Genomic DNA, 17,005 nt, shown 5'->3' with positions numbered 1-17,005 from the left:
ATCAAAGTATTCACAATACACGGTAGTTGTAATGCTTTGTTCATGGTACATGATATTTGAATTGGGAACAAAGCAAAGCTACACTTCCTGACTACTTAATAATGAAACCTCCCATACTCACTCACACATCATATGGGTTGTTGTGTTACTTATTTATAAACTCATTTTTGATGTTAGATCCAATTACTTTGTATTTGACAACCAGACTTGTTTATCGGCAAGTAGACATCAATGTTTATATTGAATGGATAAAGGCTTAAGATAAAACATGTTTTAAAAACATTATGTAGGAGATTGGCAGCAGTGCTAGGGGTTAGAGAACTTTATGTGCACTCTCGAGGTATAATAATAATAACTTTATTTGTCTCTTGGATTTCGGTAATGAAGATTTAGAATTATTTTAAAGTTTAACGACGAAAAGACAGGATATAGCGACAGAACAACAGTTGCTAAAACATATTTACATTTAGTTGGAAGTAAATGAGTGCGGTCGCTCAACCTAAATAAATGTCTTTTAAAGTTATTAGAAGTAATTGGGCCACCTGAATCCCTGGTTCCTAGACATGGCTTATGTAGCACCTCAACTATATACAAGTTTTAATAGATATCTAATCTGTATTGTGTTTAATTTTGTTATAGATTTGTTTAATATGTTGTTAGCAAGACAAAACAAGACACATCTAGACCCTCTCGCTCCTCATGGATCTTATTTTAAGAGGAGGAAAGAGAAATCCGAGGACTTTTTGCAACGGAGGAAAATTTTAATCCCAAAGAAACCTCTTGATCCAATCCTACCGTTTCGAACCGGAGTCGGTGGTGCCTCCCAGAAGATCCTTTACCTGGAGGAGAGAAGTCCGGATGTAAGAGATGCGAGGACATCATGGGAGGATCTGATCAGTGCAGTCCGGAGTTCAGTATCAGCGATCCGAAGATCTGAAAGGCAGGATCAAGTGAAGAAAAAAGATAGCAGACCAAGGAATGTTTCTTTTCTTCTTCCGGACTTAAATCCATCAGAAAATAACAAAGTCATCCTGCCTACAATTAAACCTTTAACAAAGAAAAAGCGAATTTCTTCCACAGGTGTTGATGTTACAAGAAGTGATCATTACCACAATTCAAGACTTGAACCTTTAAACCAAGTTCTGAAACCATGTTTTAAAACATTGCCCGAACCAGACACCAAGCGTGCTGTGAACTGCCTTACTACTAATAGACCTGTGCTAAAATCTCACAGTTTAACATCGAAAATAAGAAATAGAAACTTACAGAGAAAGACTGGAGTTAATGTGTTGCCTGTGAGACGCAGGAACACTCAACAACAACAAACAGCTGTGGAGAGAGCAAGGCTTGTACTTCTCGAAAAAATGCGATTTTCCCAACTTGCGCAGTATGGTAGAACTACCAGACCACGACCGGTGTACTTACCTTCACTTGCCGCAGCTTGTAGCGAAGAGTTTGCGATAACAATGCGAAGATTACAACCTGGTAGGAGATTCGTGTCAACACCTGATGTTTTCAACCATGTTTTACAAAGTAATGAACCAACAGCTGGAACAACTGCTTTGTTGGAATCTGTGCTAAGACCTCCAACAGCTACAATGCTTAATTAGAGTTGATGGCAGGTTGTGTACTTGCCATAATATGCCAGCTTTATATATTATACAACAAATATCCAACTAAAATTGTAATGACTTATTAGTGTATTCTACATGGATAAACTACAGCAAAGCATACCATGGGCATCAGATTTAGTACAGAGTTGTTCTATTACCTTGATACCACCATGGACATAATGGTGTGATGTATAATGACTTGTAAGTAAGAGGGGTTAGGTTCAAGGCTCACTGTGGTGACAGAAATTTTTTTCTGGGAAAGGCATAGGAATTAAACAAAGTTGCAATATATAATTGTTACAAGGTGTATATACAACATGTGTGTTACTAACTATACTGTGTTATTGCCTTTATATTTTAACATTGTTGAAGATGTAAATAAATTTTCTTAAAAATAAAACTTTAAATTTATATTTTGAAATCTTTATTGAAACTGTGCAAACAATGTTTAAGGTCATAAGAATTCCGCAAAAAAAATATCTTTCAAAAACGTAATAAACTTAGTGCAGATAAACAAAAAGGCACAACAATTTTAATAATTTCTAAATTGTCATAATTAGCAAAATTTTTAAAAAAATATTTTTAATAATTTCTAAATTGTTATAATTGGCAAATTTTTTGGAAAAGTTTTTTTGCATCAAAACGAGACATGCCACCGATAATATTGCACTTTACCAAGAAAAAAAATATACAAAGTTTACTTGTTTTTTATAGTAGACCGGTAAAATGGAAGGTGTTAATCTTCATTGTTGGTTTCTATACAAAAAATTTTAGCGAAAGTTTAGAAGAAATGTAAATATATAAGTGAACAGCTCTTCTGAAAAAACAAAAGCATATGTGTTTTACTTTTTAACCAGAAGATCTATTTACTTATTTATTGCATTATGTTATACCTGGAAACAACAACAGCAAAATAATTGTCATGTTGGCAAAATAATGAAATGAAGGATTGTATGAGAATATTGTACAAATACTTTTTGTCAAAGTTGTATATTGTTTATATAACATAGATATGTATTTTAATTTATATGAAGCTTATATACCAGTGGGTAATATAGGAAGGCAAAACTGTTAAAGTTCTTACAGAATAAGTTCCAGTGGTTTAAACAAACTAATTAAACAATAGATTTAAAAGTATTCTGAAAAAAATAGTTAATTTAGATTGAAAAATATTTCTGAAAAAAAAGGTTAAAAAAACAGTAATTCAAATTGAAAATTTTTTTCATGCAAGTTATAACTTGGTTGTCAATATATTATAATTGATAGGCTTGAAAGCATAGGCACGCCAATACAAATAAAGCATGAGATAAATGGCTTTGAAATTAAGTTTAATATTTATTCACAGGGCGCTACACTAAACATATAATTTCTAAAGCATTTTATCTCATTATTCATTCTTTGGTGGCGTATAAATAACTAATAGGTCGAATAACTTTAAGCAACCTTATCTTTTTATGTTTCTACTGCTAACTGTAGTTTAGGAAAGTTGATAAAATAAATATAGCATTTTCATATATAACTGCTTTATCAAACATGTATTAACACATGGTTTTGGAAACAACTAAATTCATGATGTCATATTTACTACGAGTATTTAACTTTGACCACAATGTATATTGATGTTTGCATTCCAAAGTTCAAAGTCTAAAACAAACGAGACTCTTACAGAATGATAAAGACTAAAGATTTAAATAAAAAATCTTTAGTTAAATTGATAGATCCAACGTTGTTTAAACTCATATGCTGAAGATTTTAAGCAAGCTTGCAGATACATCTTCTTAATTCAATACAAAGTTCCACAGCTTCATAACCCCAACACCCTTCCTACTTATCCCCCACGTCTGCATCCCTGTCACCAACCAACCATAGAAATAGAAAACCCCCAGCGAGCAACCCAGTCCCAAGAAGGTCCCCGAGCGCGGTAAGATAAGGGATCGCGGAGTTATCAGGATCATCTTCCTTCCTCCATAACCTGATCACCAACCACTGGCATACATGGAGCAGAATCGCAACCTGAAGGACAATATTTGAGGTTAGTGACGAAATATTGGTATTTTGGCTGGATTATTTATAGAGAATATATATTTTAATATTTTGTACATGTGGCAAACATGGAGCAGAATCGCAAACTGACGGACTATTTAAAGTGAGTGTTGGAATATTGACTTTTGGTGTTATGGCTGTTTATGTGGATTTATGGGCAATTTATATTATAATGTTAGTAACACCAAGGGTTCTGCATCCATTTATAATATACACAATACATATTATACAGTCAGTATACATTGTAGAATCGCAACCTAAGGACAATCGCGTATTCTGTTACTTCTGCTACCGGCCATCATAATGTAAATAATCTTTAAACCAAGATTTAGTGACCACGGCATTGCAGGAATGTTTATTTGGTCTTGACGAAGGACACATTTGCCTACCTATCGAACTCGGTATCCTTTGCTTACAATGCGAGTGCCCAACCACTAATTTACCAACACAACAAACTATAACTTAGTTGGGAGAGAGCCTGGTCCATTGCTGTGTGACAGTTTAATGTGATGGTTCATCATTGGGTAAAGGTCAACTTTTGTTCTGTCATACTGTCATATTAAACTGTCATACAACAATGACTTTTTAAAGATTTATAAACACCTGTATGAGCGATATTAGAAGATACACAGCCACAAACTGTGGAGTGATTGAAGTATGGCCAGCTTGTAGTTGTTCTATAGTTAGTAGAAATATAAGTTGACCAGGAATGACCATCAACCACATGACCCTTGCACCTCCAGCATGAGGGTTATCTGTTAAAGGGGTCAATGTGAAAACTAAGCTTCTTATATACTTGCTATAACACCTATGCCAGACTTGTGTATTACACTACAAAGTTTTAACCGAAACTGTATAGACTTATTAGTGTGGTGGATAAGGGTAAAGCAACACAGGGTTATCTGTTAAAGGGTTCAATGTGAAAAAAATTCAAAAAGAAAGTGAAAATATTGAAATAGAAGAGAGTTTGTCTGGTGCATCTGTACTGTAGCAATAGTTAAACTATATAATTAAAAACGGCAAAAAATGCTTGTTTTAAGGAAATATTCATAAAGAAAAATGTGGCTCATAGTACCTGAACTGACAAAGCTTTGTGGTAGAAGTTCAACATAATTAAAAATCGCAAAAGGGAAATTATTGTGACATTCCCAGTTTTATGCAGCTATGGTTGTTAGAATGATACTCACTTGAGCCAAAGAATGAATAGCAGGGCGTGACGCAGCCAGGGGCTTCTGAAGGTGGCAAGGTTCCTAATGGAAGACCTGAACTATGTAGATGTGTTGATATTCTGCTTGCTTGTACAGCTACCAAGTTCCCACCCACACCATTAATCACTGGGGCAAACACAGCAACACCGGGGTTTTGTAGCAAAGCAAAGTCAAGAATGAATCCACCAGTGCTGTGTGATGTCATAAAGATATGTATGATGTCATGGAATATATATGTTATAAGAATATAGGCGCCAAACCTGGGGTGGCAGGGTGGGCATGCTTACCCTATGATTTTCTACACTGCATTAGTCAGTAAACATTACAACCAATAAATTAGATTTGTTTTACAGAATAATGTGTGTCTAACTATCCCTGCCTCCCCTGGGTCTTGAAAGTTTGGCGGCCACACATAACAATATATATGTACATATGTAACAGCTGCATTATTATGGTTTATTGCGAGCGGTAAACTAAGAGGGCAAACGAACACGATACGTCGGATAAACGTAGGAAAAAAGGACTTCGGTACACTTCACACACGTGAAGGGCTGTAACAATATCCCAGTTTATGAAATTGCTATAAAAAAGTATATATATACATATTAGATATTAACATGAATAATATTATCAGAATATAATGTCAATATGTTAATAAAAGTTTATCATGATATCCTGTTACACTTCAAGTTTAAACACCACAAACCCTCCACCAACCTGCTTATAACCATAGCCATAATAACGGGTTCCCAACCATATTTCACCACTTCCCTTGTGTATTCATTACGATGAGCCAACCACAGTAAGATTGGGGTGAGAAATAGGAATAAGATGATTATGGCAGGTCCTATCCATGATGTAGATGGGTTGTTTAATACAAAGAACAAACCCTGAGGAATTATAAGCATGGTTATCTTGTATAGTAACCAAGATAATTCTAAAGCAGGTTACATCTAAATGGTGATGGGTTTAAGTAAAGTATATATTGGGATATAGACCAACTGGCTCTAAATTTAAGCTCAGTTTGTAAAGAAATTAAACAATATTTATAAAACAGGTGTTATTAAACCTAGTTCTTAATGTAACATGATGTTAGGGTAATGGGCCAACTCTAGCCTAAAGCCATGCCTTGTTACAGGACTTCACTTATATAGAATATAGAATACAAGTGTTCCAAGTGTAATTTAGAATCGCTTTTGTGAATTAATTATCAAAGCTTAAAGTATTCAAGGGGTATAATTACATTCAAGCCAACATTACAACACACTCGCTTTATGATTGTTCAATTTATCACTCACACAACTTTTGAAGTTATTATTACATCACAAACACAGGTGTGATGTTTGAATTAACTTATTCGTTAAAAGTGAGAACATATTTATGTCATATAAATTAACACACATATATATATATATATATACAGAACGGCAGAAACATATACAGAGTAAACTTATTAACATATTTTATTTGTTTATAAATTGTTACTGCCAGACTACTCTACACTGATTATCTAAAACAGCTTTTCTAACATTTACTTGCTTGGTGATGTATCATTGTCTTATACAGGTCGTCTTTATCAGAATGTGCAAATAAATGATTAAAGAGCTGTTTTAGAAAACAAACTTTTTATGTGTGTACAAACTCTTACTATCATTACGTATACTAAAGTTGTTTTGAAAAAAACGTACTTAAACTTCCCCAAAATATATGTTTTCAATTATACAGGTTCTAGTTGTATAGAAACAAATATGTTATTTATGACCATTACAAGCGATCACATACGGAACTTACTTTAACAATAGCTGACAGCAGTGATAACGTGATGAGATCACCGAGTGAGGCAGCAATAGGCGTCGCTACATTGTCCGGATTAATTCCAAGTTTTCGCGAGCCAATTATGACGGCAATCATTACTAATCCTGAAGTGGAAATATTGATTTTATTAATCAAGCAACAAAACACTTGAAATTAGCCATGGGAGCGAAACCTGGAGTGGCAGGGTGGGCCTGATTTCCAATTTTGTGCACTATATTGATCAGATACAACACACCAATCAGTTTTTACAGACATGTGTCACTATCCTTGCATCTATTGTTTATCGGTTCCATTACCCTAACACTCAGACTACTTTATACAATATTCTATCTATGTATAATATAGTTTATCTATCCTCGCTTGGCAGGATAACAACAGTGTACGTGTACAAGTTACCAAGGGGGGACCTGCCTGCCTTGCATTTTTAGTTGGGTATAAAGTTCTTAATTCATGTATATCATTACACCAAGCAAATTATGTTCGCTTACCAAGTAAGCATGATGCAATGGCACCAGTTAAGAGGCTTCCAGCGCACAATATAATGGCGTGGTTCATCTCCCATTTGCCATCAGGTATCCAACCAAACACTATAGCTACAAGTGAAGCAAGGAAAGCAACCACCATGGCTTGTGCTTCCACCAATACCATGTTACCCCATACTATGCTCATCATCTTTCTTCTATCATCAAGCATTCCTTTGTTGGCCTGGTAAGTGGAATATATATGTATATAATATATGTGTCATAATAACAGTATAGCATATAGTATGATATGCCTGGCAGCCACAGCACAAGTATGTGTCATTAATAACCTAATGCCAACCATTTATAGGTTGTTGCTGCCAGGCCATTAAACTTGTGTTTTAAAACAGCCATTCCGGACACAAAACCTGCAATTATTTTTCGAACTTGGTTCATAACATTTTTTAAAAGTAGAAACAATAAAGAATAAATGTTGGGCCAAATGCTTATAAAAACATAACATATTTTTGCCTCTTTACAGTAAAGAACATAATTATACATCATACATGAATAAAAAGACAACAAAAAATGATAGTTATTTAAAAACCCTGGTGAATGGCAAGTAAAAATATGATTATATGTACATATAGTTGTATTAGTATATAACTCACATAGGTAGAAACACGGGACGCCAACGTCATTTCAAGGTTTCCCTTCAATCCAAGCAAAGCTGGAACGAGGATAAATATTTCTGGAACTTTCTCAAAGACTTTCCAATGCTGGAGAACACGGGATGTTATTAATTTTACTTCATATATAGATACAAGCGAATTTAGAGTGGACAGGTCACCAGAACTTTTAAAACAAACGTGACATTAAACATTCAGCACCTAAGTTTTATAAACAAATAAGCTTTACCCTGCTATTAGGTGTCTATACAAACAAGCAGAGCCAAAGTATATTGCATTCACCACATTAATCAATGAGGTTCCCTATGTTTGACAACTATGAGTGTAACTGTATTTTAACAATGTCACCCCAGATTTTACCCTGCTATTAGGTGTCTATACAAACAAGCAGAGCCAAAGTATATTGCATACACCACATTAATCAAGAAGCCTGTTGCAAGAAGCTAAAAAATAACCTGTAACTGTGAATAAAAAAGGCAGAAAATCAAGTCACTTACCTGTACTTTATCAAGTACTACACCAGCTGCTACCATTCCCATACCAGCCATTAAAAACGGGAACATAATTTGCATAGCAACCGTCCAAATACTTTCTTTTTTCGTAGTCGAAGTATTTACATTAAGGTTATCGAAGTCAACCATTCTGTGGTCACTGGATTTCGCTTTCAACCTTGTAGGTGAAATTAAAGCAGTTCTATCATTAGAGAAATCTTCACTGGCATCAGAGTCGGAGTTATTCGTCCCACCATGATGAATATGCCTTGTATTATTCACAGAGTTATTCTCATTATAATGGTGTATATGATTACTTGAAGAAGTTTCTTCACTAAAATTTGTGGTCTTATAGTTTATTTCTGAAGTATGTCCATCTTTTAATGAAGCTTTTGCTTCTAAATCGTAATTTTTACTTTGTTTGTTCATTTTGCTTGAGCTTCCATCTGAGTAAATCTCACTTTCACACAAAACATCAACGTGTGCTTTCGGCACCATCTCACTCGTTTCTTCCGCTTTAGTTTTTCTCTTTCGAAGTCCGCTTTGGTCTGAATGCGCTGTTATAACAGAATTATCGTTCATTTGTGTTCTATACACCTAATGTTGACATAAATATACGGTTGAGTAATTCACAACTTTCTAGTGACGAATACTACATTTTCACGTTTAAATTTAACACAACAATGATTTATAATAAAACCGATTAGAACTACAGCCATTGGACAACAATCCAGATTTTACTACGATTTATTCTGTTTACCAACAACCTTGGAAAACACGTAATCAGCTGATCATGACGTCACCAAATACGCAAGATACAAAGTTACTCGGTGTACGGTATAGCGGACCAACAACGGTCTCAAAAATAATTTTAGATTGTTATAAATTTTAGGTTTTGTGACTTACCTGATTACAAATTATTTGATAAAATTAAAAGTAGCTATATGGTAAAATATAAGCGTTTAAACAATACTTTTACCGAATATTCGATATCACAAATGGCGGTAATTTGTACCCAGTTGTAACTACTGTACTAGTCAAAAAAACACTTTGTACAGTGTAGGCAGGCGGGTTTTCAACGTGCGTTGCATTTTGTTGTTGGTAAATATTCAATTTTAACCATTTCTCTTCATTATTTTCATCTTGACATGGCAACTGAATTTACTCCTGCTAAAAAAGAAATAGTATCTGAACCAGTACCGCTGGAAAGCGAAAAAACAAGCGATGAAAATCGTATTTGGATCGGGAATATGGATACGGGGTTGAACGAGTAAGTTTAGTGCCTATATACACTCTACATTACACACACTATCACAGCCTAGTGAAAAAAAACTATTTGATAACCACTAACCCCTATAACCATTAAACACTAACCACCAACCTCTAACACTTTCCACCAGCCTAATCTGCTGTATGTACCGGAGGATTCTTCACTAGTGCTAAAAAGTGAATTTAATTGTATGTTTTACAATATTTATTGATTTAGTCCATAATATCCCCCCGTATATCCAGATACAACCTACTGCAAGTCCTCAAGTCAGTTGGGAAGTTTAAAGACCTTGATTATATTTACCATAAAGCAGGACCTATGGTTGGGTTGTCTCGAGGTTTTAGTTTTGTCACTTTTGAAACTAAGAAGGTAAAGTATCTAAACACGGAAATGTGTGAACTGGATAAGGTTTTATATAAATTTGTAAATATAAGCTGACACCACTTGTCATCATTTAATATTTTCTGTTTACAATTCAGGATGCAGAGAAAGCGATTAAAATTTTAAATGGTAAACAAGTTTTATCGAAGAAGTTAATCGCGCGATGGGCGCACGAACAGCCCATTATACCGACCAAACCTTCACCAGCAACTAATATTAGTTTAAACACTGACTTAGCTGTCCCATCAATGCAACCTACTACTTCTAACGCAAGGTGTGTTGTTACTACATTCGTGATGATACAGATATTGTTTAAACAATTTGCATAGCATTTGTTCCTAATTTTGGATGTTAGGTAATCATGTATTCAGTTTAAATATGGGAGAATAATTACCAAATAAGTTAATGAACACTACATTCTTGTTCCATTTTGTACTGTAGCAAAACCTGTTGTTTATTTCATTTCATTTTATCTATTTGTGCTAATATTTATATTACAGTTTTCTGCAAACAGCATAAAATGGCATTTGTTTGTTTTCACTTTCAATATTCTGCTTCTTAGATTCTGCTTGTTATTAGAACAGAACAGATGATGTATACGATTATCCATTTCAGTTACTATATGCTATTGAGGAAATCTCTGTTTCTCTGCAATATCATTTTTTATTATCTTTATAGACTTTCAATGATTGAATCCATCGAGAAGAAATTATCAACCATGCAAAACACTGAGTCGACGTCCCAACCAACATTAGCACTTCACCCTGAGTTACAACGAGCCAAGAAAAATATTTCGGCAGCTGAAGAACAGCGTGCCAGGAGAAGAAACTTTCCCTATAATAAATCTAATGCTAGGAGAAGAAGATAGCATCCCATTAAGTATATTGGTCAATGGGTATCATTGTTCCAGACAAATTCCTGTATATAGCTGAATAGGGGGCATATACAGGCTATGAAATACCTTCTGATGCCCTATGTGAAAAAAGTTGAATTTAATCACCAACAGTCAATCAATCACGTGCATATTCTACATGCTTGACTATCAATTATATGGGTGTAGCATCTGACATGGAACCTGGGATTTAGACCAGGTTGCTACAACCCAACCCACAAAGAGGGAACCAGAAAATATGATGGTTTAAGATAAAAGTTGAACGCGTTATATTAGGATATCATATTAACCTGTTCTTAACTTTCACCTCACATTTTTTTTTATTTGTTTCTTGTTTAGTTTTACACAAACTGTATACTCTGTTTGTGCATTTATTGGATAAATATCTGTAACTTATTGTCAATCAAATCATCATTTGGGTGTAGATGTTCAAAACATGTTAGGGAAACATGGGATATATTATGTACTAACGCTATCCATCTTACCCCACGCTGTACTATACAAGTGTTTCTGTATTGCACCAACTCAAAACTCACAATGTCTCATATTAACCGCTGTATAAAACCTCTTACTTTCAATCACTGCAGCAAACTGATGAAAATATTTTCTTCCAGCTTTAATAAATTTTTAGCGAAACTTTTTATATTTTAACTAAACCCACAATGGATGACAAGACTTCTCGATACAAACGTAAATCAAAGGAAAATAAATCTGTTCGTAAAGAATCGAGAAAGCGGAGTTCTGTTTCTTCAACATCAAGAAGGAAATCCCGCAGAAGCCCAAGCCCCTACAAAGGTACATTGTTTAATTCAAATTCTTAATTCATTTTAAACTTTATATAAACACAACTTATGCATTCAAACTATACAGACTATTTCATGCAATAATACTTTGTTAAAAATTTGCTTCGATACATATATTTTTAACAGATTGTTTTTAGCTTAACAACTGTTGTTTTGTCGCTATATACTGTCTTTTTGGTTTTATATATTTTTCATCTTCGCTACCGTATTCAAAGAAATAAATAAAGTTATTACATAATTTGTAGAAAAGTCTCAATCAATGGTTATTAAGAACATCAAACATAAAGTTTTCTCTTACCTCGGCCATGATGATCGTTCTACATCAAAACAAAGTAAAAGGAAACAGTGGGTAAGATGGATAATTCACTCTGTGTATAAATACGAAATAATATCTAAAGTACTCGTAGTTTATAAAGTTTAAAAACCATGGTGGAGCAATGCCAGTCGATATACCATAAGTTTTCTGTTTCATACACAGTACACCACATGCCTGCTTATGGGTTACCTCGTATGTCAGGAATATAGTATTGTTTTTGGAGTTTTTTTATATAAGATTTGGACAACCCATAAGGTACCGCATCACTGCATCAGATGTTGTAAATTCATCCCTAAGCCCTCCAATGCTTATCTTCAGGCAATTCATTGTTCCAGACAAATTCCTCAAGTGAAGAATCATCTGGAAGCACTGATGATTCGGAAAAATCACCTGGCAACACTAGAAGAAGAATCGAGATCCGTAAGCGCTCCCCATCACCTCCTAGTGAGAGAATCGGATGTTGCCATAGCGGTGATTCATCTGAAGAGGAATGGGATCGGTTGCCGCGGAGACAAAGGGAGGACGGAAATAAATCGATGATTGAATCTTTGGCGAGGAAGAGGAGGAAAGAAAAGGTTGGTCCATCATACACAGGGTATTCTACTTTTGTAGTATTAGATGGTTGATGTATAAAAAGTATTCTGCTGGTGTTGCTACCCAGCGTAAAAATATAGATATAATATAAGTTTTACTGTGTCTGTTTTTCTGAAGATTGTGGGTTGAGTCCAGTATTCTTACCACTATTGCTACTGTGATAAATTACCAGAAAAACCGTTTTAATTTGTGATAAAAAATCTATATAATATATATATGTTAAGTTACTAATATAAATATGTTAAGTTGGACACTAATGTTGTTTATCCCACCAGGTAGATAGAAGTTTTGATGAATCACCTGTTCGGATAAGAAGGATAATTGGTGAGTATGGATATGCTGCAAGATGCATGGAATAGTGGAATATATATGTTTGGAATGTGTGTAAATTTAACTGCTACCACTTGTGTAACTTTTGTGGTTATTTTCCTTTCTGTACGACTGGCAATGGACAACCTTTAATGAAATTTAATGCAAATATAAACCAACTTCAGTGCATTTATTCAATGCACTAATCAGGTTTGAACATCTGCGTGAAATTTAATGAAAATCTATGTAAATACAACTTTGATACAAACAGGCGACACACGAAGGTTTGACGATTGTAATCGTTCGTTAGACGAAAATAAATTATCCCGTCATCAAAACACAAGATCACGGGTTCAAGGATCATATTTAAGTAGAAGCAGACCGGATGGAACGCATTCAGCGGTTAAACCAAGATATTCAGTGCATGGTAGGTGGTGGCGCAGAGGATGGGTTGGTTTATGGGGTTGGTAGTAGGTTGCACAATGCACAATATTAGTATTAATACTAGAGTTTTTTATATATATATGGAAAGACCTTCAGTGTGACATGCCATGGGGCCTGAAATTTTGGACTAAGTTGGCTTATTACTCCAAATGTTAGAGTAAGTCATTGAATGGCTCTTGGTAATTGAGTTTGTTTTACCAAACTATATAGAATTTAACTAAAAACATTGATCATTTTTCTTCAGATTCTAAACGAAGATCGTTTTCAAGTTCATACGAAATTTCCAACGAGTTAAAATTTAATTTGAGAAATAAATTTGATGAAGATGAATTGAACTCAGTGAGGAATGTTCTTTGTGAGGAGGTTAATCAACCAATGTAACTTGTTTATCCTCGGGGCGGGGCAACAATAGTCGTTATAACATAAGGGTTCTGTTTCATACACCGCTGTCTGATTAGGAGTTACCACGTATGTAACTTTGTGGGTGGTTGTTTCTGCTGGTAAAAATTTAACTGTATTTTTATTCTTAAAATTATTACCATTTATTGTTATGTTTTAAAACAGATGACATCTAGGTTCCCATTCATAGACACACACTGCCACATTGACTTTTTATTCAAAAGACTCAACTATAGAAATAAATTCAGTGATTATAGAAAAGATACGTTTATGAAGGTAAGGTTTGGTTATGGATTGTATTGGCTGTCTTATTAGTGCCTAACTATATTACCCAGTAGTATAACACCTTGGGTGTTGGGGTGATAGACCTATATCCCAGGTCTCAGGTGTGCCTCACTGAAGACCTCACCCTTATAGAATAGAATCTCTATTATTGAGAGTCTATAAACAGCCTCAGTGGGGTCTAGATAGTAGCACCCTGGGTGTTGGGGGTAATAAACATCCCAGGTCTCAGGTGTGCTTCACTGAAGACCTCACTCTTATAGAATAGAATCTCTATTATTGAGAGTCTATAAACAGCCTCAGTGGGGTCTAGATAGTAGCACCCTGGGTGTTGGGGGTAATAAACATCCCAGGTCTCAGGTGTGCTTCACTGAAGACCTCACTCTTATAGAATAGAATCTCTATTATTAAGAGTCTATAAACAGCCTCAGTGGGGTCTAGATAGTAGCACCCTGGGTGTTGGGGGTAATAAACATCCCAGGTCTCAGGTGTGCTTCACTGAAGACCTCACCCTTATAGAATAGAATCTCTATTATTAAGAGTCTATAAACAGCCTCAGTGGGGTCTAGATAGTAGCACCCTGGGTGTTGGGGGTAATAAACATCCCAGGTCTCAGGTGTGCTTCACTGAAGACCTCACCATAATAAAAAGTCAAATATCAAGTGTCTAAAAACTTGATTTAATTATATTTTAATCTCACACAATGTGTTTTTAATCTACAGTTTCCCTCCAACTACGAAGGTTGCATTGCAGATTGGTGTCAGCCATCTTTGTACCCAACTGCTGCTGATATATTGGGCAACTCATCTTTTAAAGATGCTTGGGGCAAAACTTCTCCTAAGATTTGGGGTGCATTTGGTTGCCATCCACATTTCGTTGCAGATTATGATGACTTCGTTGAGAAACAAATTGAACATCATTTTAAAGAATATGACAATGTTATCGCATTTGGGGAGATGGGGTTGGATTATTCTGACAGGTTTGCATATACATGAAAATTTACGCCACTTAACGCCAGCAACAGTTGGCGTTATCTCATTTTTTCCAACCAAGAGTTGGTTCATCTTGATATTTCTTTCGGATAATGGGCCAATTCTAGTCTACACCCCAGGTCCAATGACGTGCCTAACACAAACCTTATCACAAACACATATTACCCATATAGTATGGAGAAGCTGACTTTACAGGCATCGAACTTGGGGTGGCGGGGTGGGCAGAACAACCCTGCACTACATTATCCATTATAAAATTCTGTGTCTAACTATCCCTGCCTCTGCTTTTACAAAACTTTGGCCTATAGCTGACAGTAATTCTCTTTATTATTTCATCCTAGATTTGGACCAACCGACCACGAACTACAGAAGAAAGTTTTTATTCGTCAATTGAAGTTTTGTGAAAAATTCCAAGTTCCCCTTGTTATTCATTGTAGAGACGCAGATAAAGATTTATTTGAAATAATGAGAAAGCATGTTCATCATACAACTGCTATTCATAGGCATTGTTTAACTACAGAGTAAGATCTATATTCATGTTTGATGGAACATTTTTAAAGTTTAAATTGACAAGCACTTTACTTTAAAAATCCATGTTATAGGAACTCACCCTTACATAATAGAATAAAAAGCATTAACAAAATAAATGGTGCATGAAACTAATATGCATTTTGGCTGCAAGTAGCAGCCAGCAGGCCTAACAAGTTTCCACTGGCTAACACATAATTTATAAATTCAATATCCGTATTTATTTTTACAAAACCATTTTTTATAAACAAAACCATTTTTTATAAAAATTTTTTTTCAGGATATCCGACGTCCAACCCTTACTAGACCACTTCCCCAACCTTTATGTTGGATTCACAAACCTTATCACAAACAGAAGTGCTGACAAAGCTAGGGGTTCAGCGGGGGTAATCCCTCTTGAGAGAATAGTATTGGAAACAGACGCCCCGTATTTTATCCCAGGTTGTGTTTCCCAGGTTAGTAGTAAAAGTGCAAGTCATTATAATTTGTTTATATGACTCATACTCGCTGTCGGGTTATTGCTTAGGTGCCTTGCACACATATTGTATTGAATGAATGAATGTAACTAACAGTAACTTATTCTCGCGTGGCCAGACAAGGACGGTCCTTATAACACAGGTGTCCATACACCTCGTGCCAGCTTACGAGTTACTATGTATGTTACTTGTGCCACGGCGCCGGACAAATATATTATATTAGTTAACTCATAGTGTCTGTTCAACATTGGTGTGCCTAATACACCACACACACACAGTAGCATATCTTCTAACATGGCAGATACTTTCTTAATCTAACACAACTAAGGCACTAGAACGATATGATGTTTCGAACACTTTATGCTCACTGTTTATTCATAACATGGGTAACCTTACCAAGCACTATACCTTTACCTTACCCCCAGGTGTCTTGTACACTAGGCCTATACGATGTTTTATACATCTTATTATTACTGTTAACCAAGCTTGTAGCACCATTATAACTTCACTCCAGGCTACTAAAGGAGCCGTAAAGTTCTCCCATCCTGGCATGGCGTCCAGTGTAGCTTGCGAACTTGCAAGGATCAAGGGTGTTGATATTGATGATGTGTTGACGCAAGTTCGTGCTAATGTCAAACATCTTTATAACATATGAGATATGTTTATGATGTCATAGTATCATTGGTTAATTGCACCATAGCAACAAAGGATTTAGGTTATGGATATTGAAGAATGTTGCTTCTGTGATGTCATACATATGATTTATGATGACATGAATTACTGCTTTTAACACTTCGTTTTTGTGTGTTGAATTTTACTAATGACACTATATTTTATTGCAAGACACTTTGTGTCACAACCTACAACTCTAAGTACCAACTACGCTCATTTTTGCACCTTTCGTTTATCGTATTTCCGCAATAAACCTACAGAAGTTGTAATATGCATTCTAATACATTTAAAATCCTATCCTTGTGGTAGAAATGAGAGTTCAAAAAA

At 35.2% G+C, this 17,005-nt stretch overlaps 3 protein-coding genes across 4 annotated transcripts; 2 read left to right on the top strand and 1 right to left on the bottom strand.

Annotated features, from left to right (window-relative positions):
- Positions 1-2,020: 2,020 nt before the first annotated feature.
- Positions 2,021-9,044, bottom strand: LOC149727327 (solute carrier family 41 member 1-like). Its single transcript, XM_089890050.1, has 8 exons — positions 8,327-9,044; positions 7,812-7,919; positions 7,168-7,384; positions 6,656-6,783; positions 5,582-5,754; positions 4,844-5,055; positions 4,260-4,411; positions 2,021-3,626 (listed from the first exon to the last, which is right to left on the bottom strand). The coding sequence occupies exons 1-8, from the start codon at positions 8,900-8,902 to the stop codon at positions 3,438-3,440; spliced, it is 1,755 nt and encodes a 584-aa protein (XP_089746176.1). The 5' UTR covers positions 8,903-9,044; the 3' UTR covers positions 2,021-3,437.
- A 319-nt stretch (positions 9,045-9,363) lies between these two features.
- Positions 9,364-11,477, top strand: LOC149727326 (putative RNA-binding protein 18). Its single transcript, XM_089890063.1, has 4 exons — positions 9,364-9,590; positions 9,833-9,959; positions 10,070-10,245; positions 10,650-11,477. Exons 1-4 carry the CDS (start codon positions 9,469-9,471, stop codon positions 10,837-10,839), a joined length of 615 nt encoding a protein of 204 aa, XP_089746189.1. The 5' UTR covers positions 9,364-9,468; the 3' UTR covers positions 10,840-11,477.
- Positions 11,478-11,521: 44 nt separating this feature from the next.
- Positions 11,522-16,973, top strand: LOC149727325 (uncharacterized). Of its 2 annotated transcripts, none has more exons than XM_089890053.1 (11): positions 11,522-11,658; positions 11,912-12,015; positions 12,318-12,557; positions 12,852-12,900; positions 13,196-13,312; positions 13,574-13,692; positions 13,894-14,004; positions 14,733-14,989; positions 15,344-15,523; positions 15,811-15,985; positions 16,521-16,973. In XM_089890053.1, exons 1-11 carry the CDS (start codon positions 11,526-11,528, stop codon positions 16,659-16,661), a joined length of 1,626 nt encoding a protein of 541 aa, XP_089746179.1. In that variant the 5' UTR covers positions 11,522-11,525; the 3' UTR covers positions 16,662-16,973. The 2 variants fall into 2 exon arrangements, with proteins under 2 accessions (XP_089746179.1, XP_089746178.1); XM_089890052.1 differs by having other exon boundaries at positions 13,157-13,312.
- The last annotated feature ends 32 nt before the right edge of the window (positions 16,974-17,005 follow it).

Source organism: Ciona robusta, chromosome 12, assembly GCF_009617815.1.
Source record: "Ciona robusta chromosome 12, ASM961781v2".
NCBI lineage: Eukaryota > Metazoa > Chordata > Ascidiacea > Phlebobranchia > Cionidae > Ciona > Ciona robusta.
The sequence above is the reverse complement of the archived record's forward strand: the minus strand, read 5'-3'. Positions and strand labels throughout refer to the sequence as shown.